The 19390-nt window shown below is 62.6% G+C and overlaps 2 protein-coding genes across 6 annotated transcripts; both read left to right on the top strand.

The window, feature by feature from the left end:
* The first annotated feature begins 1571 nt into the window (after positions 1–1571).
* SECTM1 (secreted and transmembrane 1) lies at positions 1572–14785 on the top strand. Of its 5 annotated transcripts, XM_072745529.1 has the most exons (6): positions 1612–1682; positions 6347–6519; positions 11543–11694; positions 12831–13139; positions 13874–13930; positions 14109–14785. In XM_072745529.1, exons 3-6 carry the CDS (start codon positions 11610–11612, stop codon positions 14282–14284), a joined length of 627 nt encoding a protein of 208 aa, XP_072601630.1. In that variant the 5' UTR covers positions 1612–1682; positions 6347–6519; positions 11543–11609; the 3' UTR covers positions 14285–14785. The 5 variants fall into 5 exon arrangements, with proteins under 5 accessions (XP_025855229.1, XP_072601637.1, XP_072601630.1 ...); XM_025999444.2 differs by lacking the exon at positions 6347–6519 and having other exon boundaries at positions 1572–1682; XM_072745536.1 differs by lacking the exon at positions 6347–6519 and having other exon boundaries at positions 1574–1654.
* A 1335-nt stretch (positions 14786–16120) lies between these two features.
* CD7 (CD7 molecule) lies at positions 16121–18915 on the top strand. The gene is made up of 4 exons (XM_072742475.1): positions 16121–16303; positions 17251–17568; positions 17770–17888; positions 18497–18915. The coding sequence occupies exons 1-4, from the start codon at positions 16216–16218 to the stop codon at positions 18602–18604; spliced, it is 633 nt and encodes a 210-aa protein (XP_072598576.1). The 5' UTR covers positions 16121–16215; the 3' UTR covers positions 18605–18915.
* The last annotated feature ends 475 nt before the right edge of the window (positions 18916–19390 follow it).

Genomic DNA, 19390 nt, shown 5'->3' on the forward strand with positions numbered 1-19390 from the left:
GGGATGTGTCCACAAGCGTCACTGCTGGGGAATGAGGCAGGAGTCACCAGCCCCTTTCATTGGTCCTTCCGAGGTTTCTGTCCCACTTCCAAAATAAACAAAACTAGTTTCACTTTCAGGATATGCAAGTGCCTGACACGGGTACACATTCACGTCAAACTCTCGGAGGCCTCCCGGGGGACACGGGATGGAACGCAGTCAGCCCTCAGCGGCCGCCCTAGGTCCCTCACCGTGTGGGGTCCTCCTGCCCTCCCACCCGAGCAGCCCCATGCCCCAGGGACTCGGCGGCCACAAGCTGCTGCCCAGGAGCCCCTGCTCAGTGAGGGGCACTGGGTTATGCTGGATGTGATGGGAAGAAAGGGCTGATTTGGGGGGTGGCCTCAGGGACATCCTCCTCCAGGCCCAGGGGCGGCGCATGGGGGTCGGTGGGGGGGAGGCAGGCACAGAAGCCTGGGCAGGTGGCATTTAGGTCCCAGGCTGGGTGATCATTTGCGGGGCCTCTGAGCAGGGGCAGGGGCTTCCGGCCTCCACACCCCTCCATGGAGTGGCTGAATGTCACAGTAGCCGCGGTGCCACCTTCCTGTGACGACGACGAGCTTTGAGCTTCCTCTGCCCGCCACAGCAAAGCTACTCCTTTGGAACAACCGCCCCGGGTGTAGGCTCACAGGACGGGACGGTCCGCAGGCCAGTCCGCTCGGCGGCCCGCAGAGCTGAAGCGGATGGGCCAGTGAGCAGTGGCAGCGAGCGGACCGAGGGCCAGTGACCCCCTCTCCGTCCACATTAACTGAAGCAGGGCCCAGGTTGGCGAGGCCTGGAAAGCCGGGCCACAGTCCAGGGCACCACAAAGTCCCTAGAGTCCCACAAAGAACGAACACCTCCAGGGCAGCGAAACTTCCACGCGCACCTCCTTGCTCCCACCCTCGATGACTCACGGAGAAAATTTTACCTAAGAACCACCAAAACCATTTGCATGGGACGAAGGAACAGATGGCCACGTCCCCAAGCTTCTCCTGGGGGCCCTACCCTGTGGGAAGGAGCTCACACGGGGGCACCGGCAGCGCACGCAGGTCTGTGGGTGTCCCCACCCACTGCGGGACCCTCAGTGGGGAGAAGCTGCGAGGAGGCCTCCTCCCGGCCAAGGGCTCACAGAGACCGTTTGACCTTTTAACGGTGCCCCCCTCCGCCCAGTCCCGCCTGCAGCCCCTCAGGACCTCCAGGGCCCACTGGCGCCAGCCGCTCCCGCTCTGCGCCTTCACTTGCGCCCCCCCAGGCCCTGCAGGTGCGCACCGCGCAGGTGGGGGAAGCCCACCGACCCGCCCCAAGGGGCATCTGCTCCGCGGGTGGAGAACCTCGGTCTCAGCTTTCCTGGAAAACCGGCCCCTGCTGTTTTCCTGTTACTTCAGAATGAGCGTCTAATGCAGCGTTTTTAATAAAGATACAATAAGGAACTGTCAAGCGAGTCATAAGCGTTTTCTGAGAACTCAGGGCAGTTCCCGAGTCTCCAGAGACTTCCCTGAGCTTAGGGTTTCGTCCTCATTCCTGCAGCCTCCTCCCCGGCCCCGCCCTCCACGCCCGCTGACTTTCCTCTCTGAGCCCAGCACGCAAAGACCAGAGGCCACGGGCAGCCTGGAGCAGCGGTGGGGACGCAGCGCAGGTGAGGGAGCGAGGGACCCGGAGCACAGGTGAGGGAGCGCGCGGGGACCTGGGGCACAGGTGGGGGGGACCCGGGGTGCAGGTGTGGGGAGCACCGGGAAGCAGAGTGCAGGAGAGGGAGTGCGTGTGGTGGACCCAGGGCACAGGTGCGGAGAGCTCGGGGATCCAGGGCGCAGGTGAGAGAGCGCAGGGACGCGGGGCGCAGGTGAGGGTGCGCTCAGAGAGTCAGAGAGCAGGATGCAGATGAGGAGCACGTGCGTTGGGGACCTGGTGGGGTGTTCCTCCGCCGCGGGGCTCCCCGAACTGGGGATGGAGACTCCGGAGCGCTGGGCTGAACTTCACCTGTGGACATTCGGCCGGAGTGTCCCCCCAGAGTCCATGGGCCAGGGGGTTGGGGGAGGAGAGAAGACAGGGGCCGCAAGTCCCTCTCCCCAGGGCACCCTCAGGCTGAGGGTGAGGGGGTCGGCTCCTGCAGACTCACACACATGCGCACACTCACACCCACGATACACACACACTCAGTGACACACACGCACACACACACATACGGCTAAGTCAGAAATATGCCTCCTGAGACTTCTCCAACCCCGGGAGGGATACTGTGCCTGGCAAGCTTGGAGTCAAGCCTGTTGCCCCAGAGCAAATTTTCTGGCAGCCAACCCCCGTTTTTTGTTTTTTTTTTATGATTTCACTTATTTATTCATGAGAGATACAGAGAGAGAGAGAGGCAGAGACACAGGCAGAGGGAGAAGCAGGCTCCGCGCAGGGAGCCCTACGTGGACTCCATCCTGGGTCGCCAGGATCACGCCCTGGGCTGAAGGCCGCGCTAAACCCCTGAGCCCCCCAGGCTGCCCTGCCTGCCCCCCTTCAAGCTCCAGGTCTCCTTTGGTTTGGCAACAATCTCTAAATTCAGTGCATCACCCAGTACTGGTGAATGATCTGCAGCCTGAAAACCACTTTCCAGGCCTGTGGGTAGAGGAACCAGAGCCCCGGGGGAGGCCCTCCTGTCCCTGGGGATTTTGACAGTAAGAATGGGGGACAGATGTGCTTCTGGCCCCAGGGACCAGGGCAGGAGGCTTACTGGGCTAGTGGTGGGGAGGAGGGTTCTTGGAGCAGGTGGCTTGTGAGCCCGGCAGGAGGCAGCCAGGCAGGAGGGAGACGGGACATGCTGGCCTGCGTGGTCCCCTGGCCTAGAGGACTTTACTGCCAGCTGGGGACCCTCCCAGCCACAGCAGCACCCCGGCCTGGGGCATCCCTCCAGCCCCGCTCAGGCTCGGCTGTCCCCTGGACGGAGCTGCAAAAGGCTGGCCAGCCCTGTGTCGTCGTCGTCATTGTCACAGCCACTCGGTATCAACACTGAAGTATGCGCGGCTGTTACCTGAGCCCCCGGCAGCAGGGGAGAAAGTGGCACCAGCGCCCCGTCGGGGTTGCGGGAGGCGAGGACCCCTACGCACCGGCCTGCTGAAGCCCTGGTAGTTTTACGTTTTCCCAAACCGGGACAAGCTGCTGGCAGCAGCGAGCACTTTCCAAATCCTGTCCCTGATCCCGAGTGTGAGTCGCCCCAGAACCTGTGGGTCGCCCTTGGTCAGGGACCCCCGGCTCCGTCGCTCCTGTCTGAGTAGGCAGGGGCCAGCCCCGGGAGAGCACCTGCGCTGTGGAGTTTGTCTGGCCGTCCAGCCCGTGCCCCACACTCGGCCTCTGCCTTCTGGCCTGTCCCTCTCCTTGTCTCGTCCTGGTCTCCCTCCGTCTGGTTTGTCTGCCCTTTGCCGCGTTGGCGGCCAGTGAGAGGGTTCAGGCAGTGGGAGAGTTGCCGCCACAATTACACTTTTGATCCTGAAATATGAATCATTCTTTACGTGTAAGTATGTCCCCAGTAGTGCACGGCATGTGCTACAAGTGACTGATGTGTACCTGGTATCGGTGGAGCTGGGCGCCGGCATCGGGCCTGGCAAGCCCAGAGAGGAGCCTGCTTCACTGGACTGAATTTTCTCCAAAAAATACTCCCTGGTGGCACCCCCGATGCCAGGACACCTGGGCTTGGCTGCTCTTGAATCTAGTGCAGAACGGCGCCCGGGGGTTGGGTCAGCCAGGGGCGGCGGGCAGGGGACCGGCCACCAGTGGGCAGGAAGCGCTCGGCCCAGTGCCTGCAGCTGGCCTCCCCAACTGGGGTCCAGTTCTCGTGCCGGGCGAGGGCTGATCCCCAGACACGGCCGGGGCTGTCCTCTGCCCCCACAGACAAATGAACGGGCAGGGCCAGCACCGCAGGGGCAGCGGCTGGAAACAGCACGTCTGCGTGACCTGCTGCCTTCAGCCCTGTGCCCAGAGTGGCCCTTGTGACTCATGGCTGAGAGTGCAAAGTTCCTGAAGCCCGTCCTGCCTGGACTCAGATAACCTCCGAACCCCACAGCAAAGATGGGATCTCCCAGGGCTGACCGCAGGCAGAGCAGTGTCGTGACAAGGGAGGGGGAACCCTGCCTGGCTCTCTGCTCTGCCCTCTGACCTCTGGACTATCCCAAGGGTGGCCAGCTGAGGGGGGGACTGTCCTCACTGATAAGCCAGGGTTCAGCATTGGCATCCATGCCACGGGCCCAGCTCAGATCTGTGTCTGGCTCCAAAGGGAGGACGTCTGGTCAATGGGAAAAGTCGGGCGGAGCCCGTGACTCGAGATGGGGGATCCAGACTTGAGATTGGGGAGCTGGACTCGGGATGGGGGAGCTGGACTACACATTGGGAAGCTTCCAATCCTCTTGCACATCCTGCCACCCTGAACCCTTGTGGTCTCCCACAGCCCCCCTCGAGTCCAGATCCCTCCCTCCCTAGTCCAGATCCCCCCTCTCTAGTCCAGATCCCCCATCTCAAATCTGGGTCCCCCCTCTAGAGTCTGGATCCCCCCTCTCTAGTCCAGATCCCCCACCTCTAGTCCAGATCCTACATCTCAAGTCCAGATCCCCCCTCTACTACAGCTTTTTAAAAAAAATTTTTTTTTTTTAAGATTTATTTATTTATTCATTCAGAGAGAGAGAGAGAGTAAAAAAAAAAATGTTAAGGGGGCTCCACACCCAACATGAGGCTTGGACTCATGGCCCCGAGATGGCGTTGCAAGCTCTGCTGACCAAGCCAGCCAGGCCGCCCTCGTCCCACTCTTCTCTGGCAGGTTTTCCGGTGCTCCTCTGAGGTGGAACTTTGTGCCCGTGTTTTTCACATGTAGTTCAGGCACTTTACGACTCGTCTGTGGTCCTGGAGGTCTGCACCAAAGCTAGGGTCAGTGCTTCCCTACGCTGGTTTCTCTGCCGTTGGGGCCGACCGCGGGTGTGCAGCTGCCCTTGCTAGGGACTGCTCTAGACCATGGAAGGCCTCCTCGCCCTGAGGTGTCTGGCCTGGATGGGGTAGGAGTGAGGGGGCCAGGCCCCCTTATTCTGAAAGATGTAACCTGACGTCTAGCCCTAGCCTGGCAGGAAGCTGCTGCCTCCCCCACCCTGCCCACTTTCTGGCTGGACTGGGGGTGCCCTGAGCCGCTGTCTCAGTGTGGAGCGCACAGACCGCTCCCAGCCCACATGTGCCCAGTGGGCCTCTCAGTTCTGTTCTGAGGCCCAAGCCCTCCTAGACCGATACCCCAGGGCACCTAGGGTAGGCCCAGGCCCTGATGATTACTCTTGACTCTCCCAGTGACCTGAACATGCTCCAAGGAGGAAACCTGACCCTGAGCACTGCTGGGGATGGGGATGGGGTCACTGGGGGGCTGCTTAGGACAGCCCCAGCCTAGATGACCCACTGCCCACCGCAGTAGAAGATAAGCTCACCCCAGCTCAAGGCCAGGCTCCCTGACATCACCAGCTTGGGCAAGGCCTTGAGCGCGAAGCAGGCCTGTTCACCCAGCCTCCTTCCCCAGGGGTCCTGCTCAGTCATGTGGCTGTTAACCTGCAGCCTGCTCCAGAGACGCCTGGGCCGGTTGTGGTTTGGGCCGACTGTCCTACTCTAGTTGCCAGCAAAGACTCTCACAGCTGGCTGTGCCACCCAGTGCCACAGGGGCTGTGATGGAGGACATGACACCAGGCCAGATGGACACAGTGTGGGGCTGAAAAGGAGTGCAGCCCCGGTGTCCCCTTATCCTAAGTCTGGAGCCAGAGGATTTCGCCGAGAGGCAGGACGTCCCCCTACATAAGGAGAGTGTGAAGGTGCCTATGGGTGAGGGGAGGGCGGTCCAGAGCCTGGGGGAAGGTTCCGAGGAGGTGGGAGGCTTTGGGCAGCGGGAAGAGAAGCCCAGAGCCCATGCCCTGAGCGGGCACAGATTCCAGCCTCCCGCAGAGGACACAACAGAAGACGGCCAGGGGCCGCCTTCACAGAGGTTGCACCCCCAGGGGAGGGTGCCCGGTGGTGCTAGGGAGCCCGTGACACTTCCTGGCTGGGTTTGCGGCCAGGTCATTGTGCACAGGAAAGCAAGCGTACCAAGGGCAGCTCTGACGCCCACTGCAGACGGGTACTGCTTAAGGTGAGGCTGGCATGCTTCCCTCGGCGGGCAGACCGAACACTGAGCGGGAGGGTGCCCGGCCGGGACTGCCTGGGGCTCGGGGCGCCCCGCACCCACCTCCCCCGGGAGGTTGTGCCTGCTTGGGCGGTCACCATCCCCCACGCCCAGCTGCCTCATGTGACAGAGACAACACTCTCTGCCTTTCACTTTCCTTTTGCTCGCCAGCACTCTCCCTGTCAAAGTCCGAGGGGCAGGCCAGCGCGTGTGATGTCAACACACCTTCCCCGAGGTGCCGACTCTCCAGGTCACCCGGCCCGAGTGAGGACCAGAGGGAGGCCGCTCGGGTCCACGGGGACGGACACCTGCTGCGTGCAGAGCATGTTGGAAGCCCAGACCCGGTGTGTGTTCCCGGGCGCGCCTGCGAGTGCACGAGCCTGGCCCTGTCGCCAGTGGAGATCACAGAAGGCCCAACAGGGCGGCCCGACTGGGGGTGGAGAGAGGCACTGAGGCAGGAAATAGCCTCATGAAATAGCCCGACCATGTGTTATTCTCAGTCAAGATTCCAGAAAGTTTACTTGGAATTTGAACCATGACTCTAAGCTTCTTGGGAAGGATAAATACCCACAGCAGTCACGACCACGCGCGTCTCTCCCGCCTTCCCCCTCGGTCCTGAGGTCACAGGTGACCAGGCGGTGGAGATGAACGCACGCCTGGACGAGGGGCGTCCGTGTGCCGGGTGTGCGGGGGCGTCCGCGTGCTGGGTGTGTGGCACACACCAGCCACCAGCGGGGGACTCTGCTGCTCGCTGGCGGCCCAGGCGGCCTTCGGTTCCGGTTTCCGTGCCAACCCTCCACGCCGAGTGGGGGCCCCTGCCCGGTCGCTGGGGTGTGTCCTCACTGGAGCCGGGGTCAGCTGGCAGCTCCCCTGCGCGTCTCCCACCTCCAGCCCCAGGGGCACAGGCCACCTCCTCACCCCGAGACGGGGCGCCCCAACCCATGTGGGATGCCAGAGGGCGCCAGAGGCTGCGCTGAGGATGGGGCGACACGGGCTAATACTCTGCTGACCAGCGGGTCTGTGCCCACCCCCAGGTCCCCCGGTCTCCCGCAGGCTGACGCCGAGGGCTCTGGCAGCGGGACTGGGGAGACCACCCCGACCGGCAAGGGCGTCTGCGCCACTGGGCACCGCGTTGTGTTTCCGATGGAAGGAAAGCTGTTCTGTAACGATACTCAGGGAGAACTTCGGGCAGACCTTATCTGAGGTGCCAGGGAAACCCCAGCGGAGGAAGTTTCGATGAGTCTTTCTAGAACCTTCCACCCATGTAAACAATATTTAGGGTAATGAGCCTTTCGTGCCCGATCCTGCGATTGCTGACAGGGCTGCCACTGGATCGTGTCCCACCGTGACATCCCGCGTCTCTATGTTACTCAGAGCAGGTTCATTCAGGGAGGACCCGGGCGGCTCGTCTCCCCTCGCCAGCACAGTCCAGTTCTAAGGGAAAAGTCGGTTCCAGTCCGTTAACATTCTCGTGGCGCAAGCAGCCTGAAGGGGAGGTGGAGGCCCCGGCCCCCAGGGCGCAGGCAGCTCTGGGCAGCCCCGGGCAGCTCCGGGCGCGGGGTGGCGCCGCCAGCAGGTGGGGCCGGGCCGAGGGCCTGCTGGGGGCCCGGGAGGGGAAGACTCGAACCCCTCGCAGCACCTGCAAGCGGCTTCGAGGGGACTCGGGAGCCGGCCGGAAATCGACCCCGTGTGTCGGTCTGCGGGGTCCCCACCGTCCGGGAGGCCCCGTGAAGGACCTCGAGCCACAACAAGTAACGCTGGACTTTCCACGAAACCTCGAAGCTTTGAAGGAAAACGCAGGGCAACGTAAACGTGTAGAGTCTTTTTATTGCACAAACAATCCGAGAGGAACCGAGGGAGCAGGACCAGGTTGGTCGGGCGGGTGGGCGACGGTTCATTTCTCTGAAACACGAGTCTTAGGGACCCAGGAAAAGTAGGCAGAGTCTGCCAAGGCCCGAAGGACGGGGGACAGGCGTCACCCAGGCACCAGGCCCTGTCGGTGCCCCCGGACAGGCCCAGGGGCGGGTCCCGGGGAGAGGGGCCTAGGCCCCCCCAAAGCGCACCGCAAGGTGAGACCCAGATGCAGAGTCCCGGACATGACAGGACTGTGAGCTCCCTCCTCGCCCGGGGTTTGCAGGGATCGGGTCGGGAGAAAGCCGGGGTCACGCGGTCACTGGGGTGCGTGGGCTGCAGGCTCGGGGCAGGGGACCGAGTGCATCTCCTGGGGCGGCCGTCGCAAAGGACCAGGAGCTGGAGGTTTGTTTTCTCACGGTGATGGAGACCAGAAGCCCAAAATCGGGGTGCGAGTGGAGCCCTGGGCGAGGATGCTTCCTGGGTCTTCCCGCTCCTGCTGGCCCCGGCGCTACTGGGCTTGTGGCCACGCGCCACCCTGCGGCCTTCTCCCCGTGTGTCTCTGTCTCTGTCCAAATTTTCCTCTTCCATAAGGACACCAGTCGTGCTGCAGTCAGTGCTCCAATACGACCTCGTCCCCAGGGATGAGGTCTGCAAGGACCCTGTATCCAAACAAGGTCCCGTTCACAGGCTGTGGGCGGGCATGTCTTCCGGGGGCCACCGTCCACCCCGTGCACACGGGATGGGGGCGAACGGGCAGGCGGGGACCGAGGGTCTCATCTAACAGGCTTCCATGCGCCTGACACCGGGCGACGCGCGAGAGACACGTGAGAGACGGGCCCGGGGACCCAGGGCCCAGGACGTCTTTCCAGCGGTTCTTTCTCGTCACCTGTTCTCTGTTGCTTGCTCTTGTTTCACAAACAGGGCGCGTGTATAACGAGGAGAAGAAAAGCTTCTGGCCTTAAGTTACAACTAGAAACACGGTTAGAAAAGTCAAGCAAGGGGCGCCTGGGTGGCTCTGCGGGTGGAGCGTGGGACTCCTGAGCTCAGCTCAGGTCTCGGGCTCAGAGTCCTGAGTTCCAGTCCCCTGGGGGCTCCCCGTGGGCATGCAGCCTACTTTAACAAGAAAAAAGGATAAAAGAAAAGAAAAAGGAAAAATTCAGCAAAGGACAGGGAGGTGGGGGGAAGACAGCAGCGCCAGCCCCCGCCCAGGCCGCTCCGGAAGGTGACCACGCCTGCTGGGGCCTGCGTGACTCAGCTCCTGGGGGAGCCGCACCCGCAGAAGGGAAGGTTGGGAAGGGAGGCCCCCCCCCCCCAGAAACAGCCCCTGTAGCCTGTTAGACCAACAGAAACTACGGAAACAGGGGCAACCAGGGGCTCGACCGGTTAAGCGTCCGACTCTTGGTTTCAGCTCAGGTCATGACTTGGGGGTCCTGGGATCGAGCCCCGAGTCCAGCTCCCTGCTCCTAACATCCTCTAGGAGGACGGCCCTGCGGGAGTCTTTCGCATTTACCTTCTCTGACCTTCTTGAGACTCTTCCCATCTCAGGTTATAGCTGTTTCACGAGCTGGATCTAGGCGATTTCCTGTCCTCGTGAGGCTCTGCAGGGCAGGGCGGCCTTCTCTCGCTGCTGTGGGTTTTCCCGTAAGATTCCTCCAGGAGCCCCGCCAGGAGCCCCGCCAGGAGCCCCGCCAGGAGCCCGGGGTTGGCTGGTGGGGTGGAGATGGGGGGGGGCAGGCCCTCCTGGGGGTCAGGGGTCAGGGCTCAGGGGTCCAGGAGCTCCGCTCAGGGGCAGACAATGGGCAGGCTCTGTGGCCTTGGCTCGCCCGGGGGTTCTCCCTCCCAGCGCGACACCCCCTCCTGGGGTCTGGAGTGGGCCTGGCCACAGGGGCCCCAAGTGCCTGGAGGCCCCTTAACCCGACTGCCCTCTGCCCCCAGCTCTCATGCTCCACCCCCCAGACCCGGACTGGAGACAAACAGTGGAGCTCAGACCAGAGGGTCCCAAGTGCACGACTTTATGAAACAGGCAAAGCTACGGAGACAGCAGGAAGGCCAGGGGGTCGGGGTCAGGGGCTGGGGGATGGGGAGCAACAGGTGGACTCAGGGTTTTAGGACAGCTCTGTATGGGACCTGATGATGGTGCAAGTCAGCATGCATCTGTCCAAACTCCCCTGGCGTTCCACACAGGAGCGAGCCCTGGGGTCCACCACAGCGTGTGGACGCTGGCCCGTGGCTTGCGAGGACCGCGCCCCCCAACACGTCCACTCTGCACTTCCTGCCAATTTCTCTGTGAATCTAAAACTGCTCAAAGACAAAACAAAGACTCTATTCCTATATTTTTATTACTATTTTTTTAATTGAAAAGTCAACAAAAGGTCTGGCAAGCAATTTTAAAATACTTTTAAAATAGGGGTGACCGGCTGGTTCAGTGGGTGGAGCAGCGATTCTTGGTCTCGGGGTTGTGAGTTTGAGCATGGCCACGTTGGGTGCAGAGATGACTTAAAAACAAAATCTTAAAAAAAAAAAAAAAAAAAAAAAATCTTGGGCAGCCCGGGTGGCGCAGGGGTTTAGTGCTGCCTTCAGTCCAGGGTGTGATCCTGGAGACCCGGGAGCGAGTCCCGTGTCGGGCTCCCTGCATGGAGCCTGATTCTCCCTCTGCCTGTGTCTGCCTCGCTCTCTCTCCCTCTGTGTCTAATAAATAAAATCTTTAAAGAAAATAAATAGTTTAAACTAAGCAGAAAAAATGTCATATAATGGAGGCCGAGAGAGTGATGGAAGCCACAGTAGGCGTCTGCCTGAGAGGAAAGGGAAGGCCACTGCACGAGGCCCACAGGAGAGCTTCTCTTCTTGAGAAGAGCAGGTCCCCAAGGGGGGGCCTGAGAACCAAGCAGGGGCACCCCGCTGCGGAAAGTGTGAGGGTGAGGAAGGCAGGGGCAGCCAAGGTGGTCTTGGGATGGTGTCGGATCGCAGGTGGGCATGACCTGGTTCCACGGGAACACGATTCAGGCCAGTTTTGCACATTTTATTATAATTATGACCATGTCAGCAGGGCTCTCTCCCAGAGACTTCCCTCCTGGCTTGTCCGTGTTTCTGGTTTGTCGTCAGCAGCCAGCACCACCTGTGTGTGTGTGTGTGTGTGTGTGTGTTAAGATTTTTATTTATTAGAGACACAGAAAGAGAGAGAGAGAGAGACACACACACACACACACACACACACACACACACACACACACAGTCAGAGGGAGGAGCAGGCTCCATGCAGGGAGCCTGACATGGGACTCGATCCCAGGTCTCCGGGATCACGCCTTGGGCTGAAGGCGGTTCTATACCGCTGAGCCCCCCGGGCTGCCCATCACCACGTGTGTTATGAAGGTACAGAGAAGGTGCAGGGGAAGGTGCAGGGCAGCGGCTCTGGCATCTGGGCACAGCTGGTGGGGAGCAGCCCAGGACCCCTGTCTGTGCCTGGCCAGGCTGCAGCCCAGGAGAACTCTGACCCCGTGGCTTTCTTTCCTCCAGGGAGTGTCCCAAGAACCAGTGAGGAGGACGCAGGACCCCTGACACTTGCCAACCTGTCCTGCTAGCCATGCTGACCTTGACAATCCCCCTTCTGGCTCTCCCCCTGCTCTGGACCACCCTCCCGGCCACCTCCCTCAGTGTTCAGAGTGGAGGTAAGTCTCAGGATCCCACCCTGTCTGCTGGGGGGCCCAGCGAGGGGGCAGGGGAGGCCGAGGCAGGGGTGAGAGGAGCAGATCCACGCCCAGGTGGGGCCCAGGCCCCGGGAGTGACCATGATCCCGAGGTGAGGGGCTGGCCCAGGTGAGAGGATGAGCCAAGTCCCCCCGCGATGGCAGACAGCGGGTCCCCAGTGCAGCGCCCTGTGATGACTGGCACAACACTTACGGGGTTGGCTAAGAACACGTCCAGGTTCTACGGGAAAGAGGGGTCCCGGCCCGTCAGTGACAACGCAAAGGCCAGGGGAGGGGAAGGAGGCCAAGTCTGAGCATCCTCTCTGCTCTGTTCCCGATCCACCCTCGGACCAGCAGGTCCCACATCACCGGGGAGCTTGTTAGAAATCAGACTCTCGGGCCAGGCTCGGCCCTGCAGGACCAGGGCACACGGGTCCCACAGGACTTCCAGCCGGTCCCCTGCACACGGCTCTGGGACAGGGCAGCGCCGTGGAATCACCCCAGGGGCTCCTCAAAGCTGCGGGCCGGGCGTACCCCAGTGGAATAGAATCACGGGGGAGGGAGCTTCTGGAGCTACTGTGGCAGGTCTGGGGGGGCCACGCTGGGTCATTGGCATGGGGTTGGCAGGAGCCAGGGAGCGCAGAGCCCCTCCTCCTGGGAGCCCAAGGCCAGCCAGGGGGTCCCTGGGCAATGGGCAGGTGACGGCAGCCCGACGGGGCCTCCGGTGCGCCACCGTCCGCGGGGCTCTGCCCCTCACCCACCGGGCTGGGGAGCCAGTCCCAAGCAGGGCCCTGCCAGGGTCCTTCCTTGCAGAGCCGGGGGCCCTGGGGCCACGGGGACCACGAGGGTGTGAGTTGGCACAGCGGCCCCGTGGGGACGCACAACCTCCCTTGTTTCTGTGTTGTTTTCTCCCTTGAGACACACGTGCTGATGGGTCCGATCGATGTGTGAGTAGCTTCACGGGGCTCTCTGCCACCCTGAGCAGGGCCCCTGCGTCCCCGGGGGTGTCGGGTCCTCACTGCCCCTCCCTCGGCCCCGGGAGGGTCGGTGAACGTCCTGAGGCCCAGCAGTGCCCCCCGTGTGACCTGCCCCCCCCCCCCCCCCCCCCCCCGCACACAGATTGGGACAACCCCAGCTGCACCAAAGGCGTGGTTTCCGTGTCCAGAGGGGAGCGTGCCGTGATGGCCTGCAACATCTCCAACGACTTCCGGGGCGTCATCATCTACCTGGGTGACCACAGGAAGGGCCAGACCCTCTTCCGCGTCAGGCGTCCAGGATACTTCAGGACGGCCGGGTGGCAGCTCCACGTCCAGGGAGGCTCGGCGCAGCTGGTGATCGACCATGCGAATGACACCCAGGCGGGGTGCTACACGTGGCATCTCCACGGCCGGCAGAGAAATGTCAGAGTCACCATGCTGAACGTCTCAGGTGAGGGGCGGCGCGATCCCCCACCCCACCTGAGGACTGGGGAGGGGCAGCACGGTGTGGGCAGGGGACAATCCTTCCCCCCCGCCCCCCATGCCCGGAAGCGCCCCGGCCCTCGGGATGGGGCCCAGCAAGGGCAGGCCTGGGTTCCAACAAAGAGAATGAAATAAGCCGAGCCTCCGCTCCTCAAGGGGCCTGGCACCTGTGCCACAAGGGGCTCAGTCTGGGGGCTGCATGGTCCAGGGAGGAGGCGGGGCCCATGCACCTCTCTCCCCCTGCCCCCCAAACCTCCTCCCACACACCCGAAATGCCAGTGCTCCCCGAGGCCCCTGCGGGGTTGTTCGGCCTTCCTGTGCGCACCCAGAGGCCCCGTGATCCCTCAGCTTCTCCAGCTGGCCCTGAGCTGCCCCAGCCTTGCCCTGGACGCTGTCCGCCCCCAGAGCCAGTGTCTCCTGACCCGGACCTCCCCTTCGACCAATGCACACCCATCCACTGCCTCCACTCGTTCTCACTTCCGTCACTTGGAGTAATGTCTGCCCCCGCACCCCCTCCAGGACACTGCTCAGACCCACAGAGGACCGCACCCCTCCACCCAGTCCAGTCCCAGCCACCCTGAGCTGTGGGAGGGCAGGGGCAAGGGGCGCTGAGGACGGGGCCCTGGCCTGACTCAGAGAGCCCTCTGTGGACTCCTGTTGTCCTGGTCTCACGTGACACTTGGGTCTGGGGGGGTGCATCAGAGGCAGAGCCCCAAGATCTGAAGGAGACAAGACATCTGCTCCTCGCTTCTTCGCGCGGTAGGTGCTTTTCCTTACCCTTAGGTGCCCCCAGGAAGCCCCTCAGGTGCCCCCAGGCTGTCCCCACCCTCTGTGCCTGGCACCCATCCATCCTGCCCGGGGCTGGGGTCATGCCTCCCCTCAAGGGTGCACTCCTTGTGGGTGACTGAATGATGTCCCCCCATCCCGCCTCCCACAGACCCGGACATGGACACGCCACACCTCCCCAGGGCCAGAGACCAGCTCAACGTGGTCGTTGTGGTCATTAGCGTCATTGTCTTCCTGGGTCTCCTGCTGGTCAGCATGTCCGCCTGCACCCAAAGCATATGTCCCCGCCCCTATGCCTTCTGGAAGTACGAGGCCCCCCTCATCTGACACCCTGCTCCTCTGGAGGCTGGTGGGAGTAGAGGTCACCCCAGGCTGCAGGTGCCACGTGGAGCAGAGAGCACACGCCCGTCGGTCCAAGGACCCCAGGTGCTGTGGCAGGTGCCTACCCCAGCCAGGCCCTCCGGGTCCCCAGAGCACTGGCTTTGTGGCAGGACGCCCTGGAGGACACACAGAAGCTGGGCTTCCTGCTCCTTCCAGGAGACCGCGTCCCGAGGGTGCATCTGCGTGTATGTGAGCACGTGTGGCCTGCACGGTCCTGAGTGTCTGCGCCACAGATCGCTGACTCTGAGCGGAGGAGTGAGGCCCTGTGAGGAGGGTGACCAGCGGGCCTGAAACCCAGAACCGGCCCCAGGAGCCCTGCCCGACCCTGAGGCCACCAGCCCCTTCCGTTCCCCCCCTCCTGGCAGGGAGCCTGCTTCTTCCTCTGCCTGGGTCTCTGCTTCTGTGAGTCTCTCATGAATAAATAAAATCATTTTTAAAAACTAAAAATAAGATCTTTGATAATCGGGGATCCCTGGGTGGCGCAGCGGTTTAGCGCCTGCCTTTGGCCCAGGGCGCGATCCTGGAGACCCGGGATCGAATCCCACGTCGGGCTCCCGGTGCATGGAGCCTGCTTCTCCCTCTGCCTGTGTCTCTGCCTCTCTCTCTCTCTCTCTCTCTCTCTCTGTGACTATCATAAATAATAAATAAAAATTAAAAAAAAAAAAGATCTTTGATAATCTGAGAATCCATAACCCTAATCCTTACGATGAGTAAAATAGACCAATCGAGAAACCATCAAATGACCTGGGAAATACACACTTTTTAGGTGGGGAAAAACACAGAAAACTAAAAGATGGTGCTTCCTGTCTTAAAACACTAAAAATGCCTAAAGCATCCAAAAGATGCCTGGTGCCTCCCCTGTGGCCTGGACCCACAGGGAAGTCCAGGGTCTGGGTCTGTTTTAATCTCTTGCTTGCTGCTTGTATGTTCACGGGATTCTCTAAGGAGGTGGAGTTCGGGGCCTCACAGTGGCCCCCAGGACCCTCGCGGATCCCCAGCCCGCCCCGGCTTCGGCCCGCCCCGCCCTCCAGGGCCCCGCCCCCAGCCCCACCTGGGCCCCGCCCTCCAGGACCCCTCCCTCCCGTCATCCAGGCCCCGCCCCCAGGCCCACCTGGGCCCCGCCCTCCAGGGCCCCGCCCCCTCTAGGGCAGGGGTCACTGAATGGCAGGCCAGAATTCCCGGCATCAATGAGCTTCAGCAGAAAGTCAACCAGAGAAGGACACACATTATATGGCCTCATTCATTTGGGGAATATAAATAATAGTGAAAGGGAATAGAAGGGAAGGGAGAAAAAATGGGTAGGAAATACCAGAAAGGGAGACAGAACGTAGAGACTCCTAACTCTGGGAAACGAACTGGGGGTGGTGGAAGGGGAGGAGGGCGGGGGTGGGGGTGACTGGGTGACGGGCAGTTGAGGGGGGCACTTGACCGGATGAGCACTGGGTGTTATTCTGTATGTTGGCAAATTGAACACCAAAAAAAAATAAATTTATTATTAAAAAAAAAAAAAGAAAGTGACCCAGGGCATCTGGAGCCTGACCCCCCACCCAGGGACCTCCTTGGCCTTCTCCCGGCCCTGTCCCGGCCCAGGCCTGTGGAGACATGGCAGGAGTGGCGGAGCAGGACAAATGGTCACCCAGTGGGCGCTCAGAAGGACAGTGCAGAGGGACAGGAGGGGACGAGGGCAGGCCCAGCCAGCCTGGCCCTCAGCACCTCCCCTTGCCCACCGGACCGCCTCCAGGAAGGCCTCCGGTCACCGCCTCCTGCTGCGGCTTTGGGGGTGGTGCCTCCCAGGTGGTGGCACACATCTGAGTGCTGCAGACAGGAAGAGTCTCGGCCAGGCAGCGAGAGAGCTGGTGGTGGCTGGTGGTGGCGGGATGGCGGTGAGCAGGGCTCCAGAGCTCCCACTGCTCCCTGGGCTCCTCACACTCCCCTGTATGCTGCTCCGGGCTCTGGCCATCCCAGGTAAGCCCTGCCCAGGCCCAGCACCCCCGCCACTGCGCACCCCGAAGTGGGCTCACAGCCTCACCGGGAGGGTGCTCCTTCCTGGGAAGGGGGTGGTCTGGGGGTGCTGAGCAGGACCTCCCCCGGGGCAGCCGCCCGGCCCCCCGCCCCCGCCCGTGACTGATGTCTGAGGCATCACCCCCCGCTCTGGTCTGTCTTTACCGAAACATCTTTTCCATAATTAGCAGGGATGCCTGGGATCTGAGAGAGTTGGGTCTGTTGGTTTGCTTTTTAAAACATATATTCGAGCAAAGTTCTGCAAGAAGGTGCAAAGCTCAGTCACACGAGGCAGGGTGGGGTGCAAGAGGCCTGGGCCGGGACAGGGCCGGGAGAAGGCCAAGGAGGTCCCTGGGTGGGGGTCAGGCTCCAGATGCCCTGGGTCCCCTGGGTCACTTTCTGCTGAAACTGATTGACGATTCTGATTGAATCCTGATGGGTTCAGTAGAAGGGGAGAGAGAGAGAGAGAGAAAGAGAGAGAGAGAGAGAGAGGGAGAGGAAAGTAGAAGCTCTAGAATTCAGTTTGCAGAGAAGCTGATGTTTGGGTCACATTAAAGAAGACTCACAGGTGCACCTGGAGGCTGGTCCTGCCAGGCCTCGGCTGGGCAGATGGGGACACTTGTGGGCGCCCCTCAGACAAGCCCCAGCTCTCGGTGCCCGGGGAGGCACCGACACAGGAAGAGAGGGCACTGCCCCCGGCCATCCCGGGCACTGCCAGCCGGGAGGGGGGAGGCCGACGGGGCGCCCAGTGAGGAGCCGCAGCCTGAACTTGCCCCGAGCCCCGGTGAGGGGAGGGTCGCAGGAGCCCTGCCCCGGGCACCTCTGTCCCTCCAGCCACCACCCATGCGCGGAGGAGGGTCCCTACCCCTTGGGGCCACTGGGCAGGTGACAGCAGGGGGTCCTTCCTGCAGAGGTGTGGCAGTCGCCCCACTACATGGTGGCCCCGGAGGGGAGCTCTGTCAACATCACCTGCTCCGCCAGTGGGGTCCTGTTGGGGGTGTACCTGAGGCGCAGCTGGCCGGAGCCTACCAACGTGATTTACTACGAAGACGAGAAGGAGCCCACGGTAGACGAGCGGTTTCGGGGTCGCATTGCCTTCTCGGGGCTGCAGCGCAACCTGACGGTCACCGTGCGCGGCCTGCGGCTGCCTGACAATGGCGTCTACGTGTGCCAGGCCGTCACGATGGACGCCGAAGTCCAGGGCTCTGGCACCTTGCTGGTGGTGACAGGTAGGGGATGCCCTGTGCCCGCCCGCGCACACTCCGAAGCGTCCTCCCTGCCGGCTTGAGTCCTTCATTCCAGCTGCGCCCTCGGCCTCCGGGAGGCTGCCCGGATTGCTCATCCCGCCGTGGCAGAGCCCCTCCGTGACCCAGGAGGCTCTCAGGGAGTCCACCCCCGGCCACAGGCCGCGCTCCCCTCCTTCTTCACAGACGAAGCGGCGGGCACGTACCAGGAGACTCGGCTGGTCTCTGCCGTCTGTCCGGTCCTGGCTATAAGCTTCTTCCTCGTCGGGCTGGGGACAGGGGCCGTGTGCGCGCTGAGGACGCAGGTCGGTGGGGACCCCCAGGTTTCACCCGTGTCCCCGTAAGCCAGCTCCTCTATGGGCGGGAAGGAGAGGGGTGAGGCCAGGGTCCCAGTGGGGAGGGAAACCCAAGAAGGAGCCAGGAGCACCCGGAGCAGGGATGGGCGCAGCCCAGGAGGATGGGCCCCGTGAGAGGAGGGGCCAGGGAGGCGTGCAAGGGCGCCTGAGCACCGTGTGCACATGGGATGTGAGTCCCGGGTGGGAGCAGGTGGGAGCAGGTGTGAAAGTGCACGGGGGAGGGGTGACGGCCGCGGTCTGGCCTGCCCGGGCACCCAGCTCTGTAGTGGACCCGCCTTTGCCCAGCTCCTCACACCCCTGAGACCTTGCAGCCCCTGCAGCCCCCCTCACCCCCGCCTCCCTCCACTGCCCCCTGGGCTCTGCTCCCAAGCCAGTCCCTGCCCCGCGGGGGGCAGCCCAGGGGAACCCGGGAAACCTTGTGAGCTGGCCTCACCCAGGCCTCGATGCCCAGCGGCATTTGGAGGAGGAAATCAAGATGCTTCCGAAGGGGGAGTGCGCTGAGGAGGGCGTCCCGAGGGAGCTGGCCCCCTACAAAGGGCACAGGCTTTATGTTTCAGGTCAAGAAACTCTGCTGCAGGAAGGATAAGAGCTCAGTCTCTGTGGTGTACGAGGACATGTCCTACAGCTGCGGAAACAGGATGCCGACCCCCAACGAGTACCAGTGAGCCCGGCAGGCCCCCCAGCCCTCGCTCTGCTCATACCTCTGGCCAGGGCCGCCTGACCCAGCGGGACCACACTGGCAGCTCCCTGCGGCCATCAGGCCTTGGCACCTCCTCCAGGAACCCTTCCTTGCCTGCATCCTGCCTGCATCCTGCCCTGCTGCTAGGGAGGAAGCCTCTGTGGCTGCCCTTCCCTGGCGAGGCAGGAGGGGCTTCTCTAGGGTGGGCTTGGGCCCAGGGCCTGGTGGAGAGGCCAGAGGGAGGGGAGGCCGTCTCTGGTGCAGGCTTGCCACAAATAAAGTGCTTCTCTTCTCCCCTTTCTGCCTCCATCACCGATTTCTCAAGCAGCTCAGAGCTGAGGAAGGGGAGGGCTTGCCTGACTCCTCCCCAAACATCTGGTAGGACATCCTCCTCTGGAGACCCTGGAGGAGGGAGAGGGGCAGGGGGCGCTCCCCACTCCAGGCCCCAGGGCCCTATAGGGCGAATGGACCAGAGCCCTGGCCCTCCCCTCAGCACCCCTCAGGCCCTCCCCCTGCCTCACCTGCCTCCACCACAGAATAAGCTGGGGGTCAGCCGGGAGCCCCTCCCTGAGGGTGCCCGTGCCCGATGGGGGGCAGTGGAACCTTGGCAGCTGTGCCCGCCGTCCAGGTGGGAGATAAGGCACCCCTGGGGGGTGTAAGCCGCGCTGTGTCCTCCTAGACTCTGGGCAGAGGAAGAGCTGGCGAGCTGCCCACCCCGCCTGTCCTGCACCCTCGACTCTCCCATCAAAGCCGCAGAGACAAAACTAATACA

The sequence above is a fragment of the Vulpes vulpes genome, chromosome 2 (assembly GCF_048418805.1).
Source record: "Vulpes vulpes isolate BD-2025 chromosome 2, VulVul3, whole genome shotgun sequence".
NCBI lineage: Eukaryota > Metazoa > Chordata > Mammalia > Carnivora > Canidae > Vulpes > Vulpes vulpes.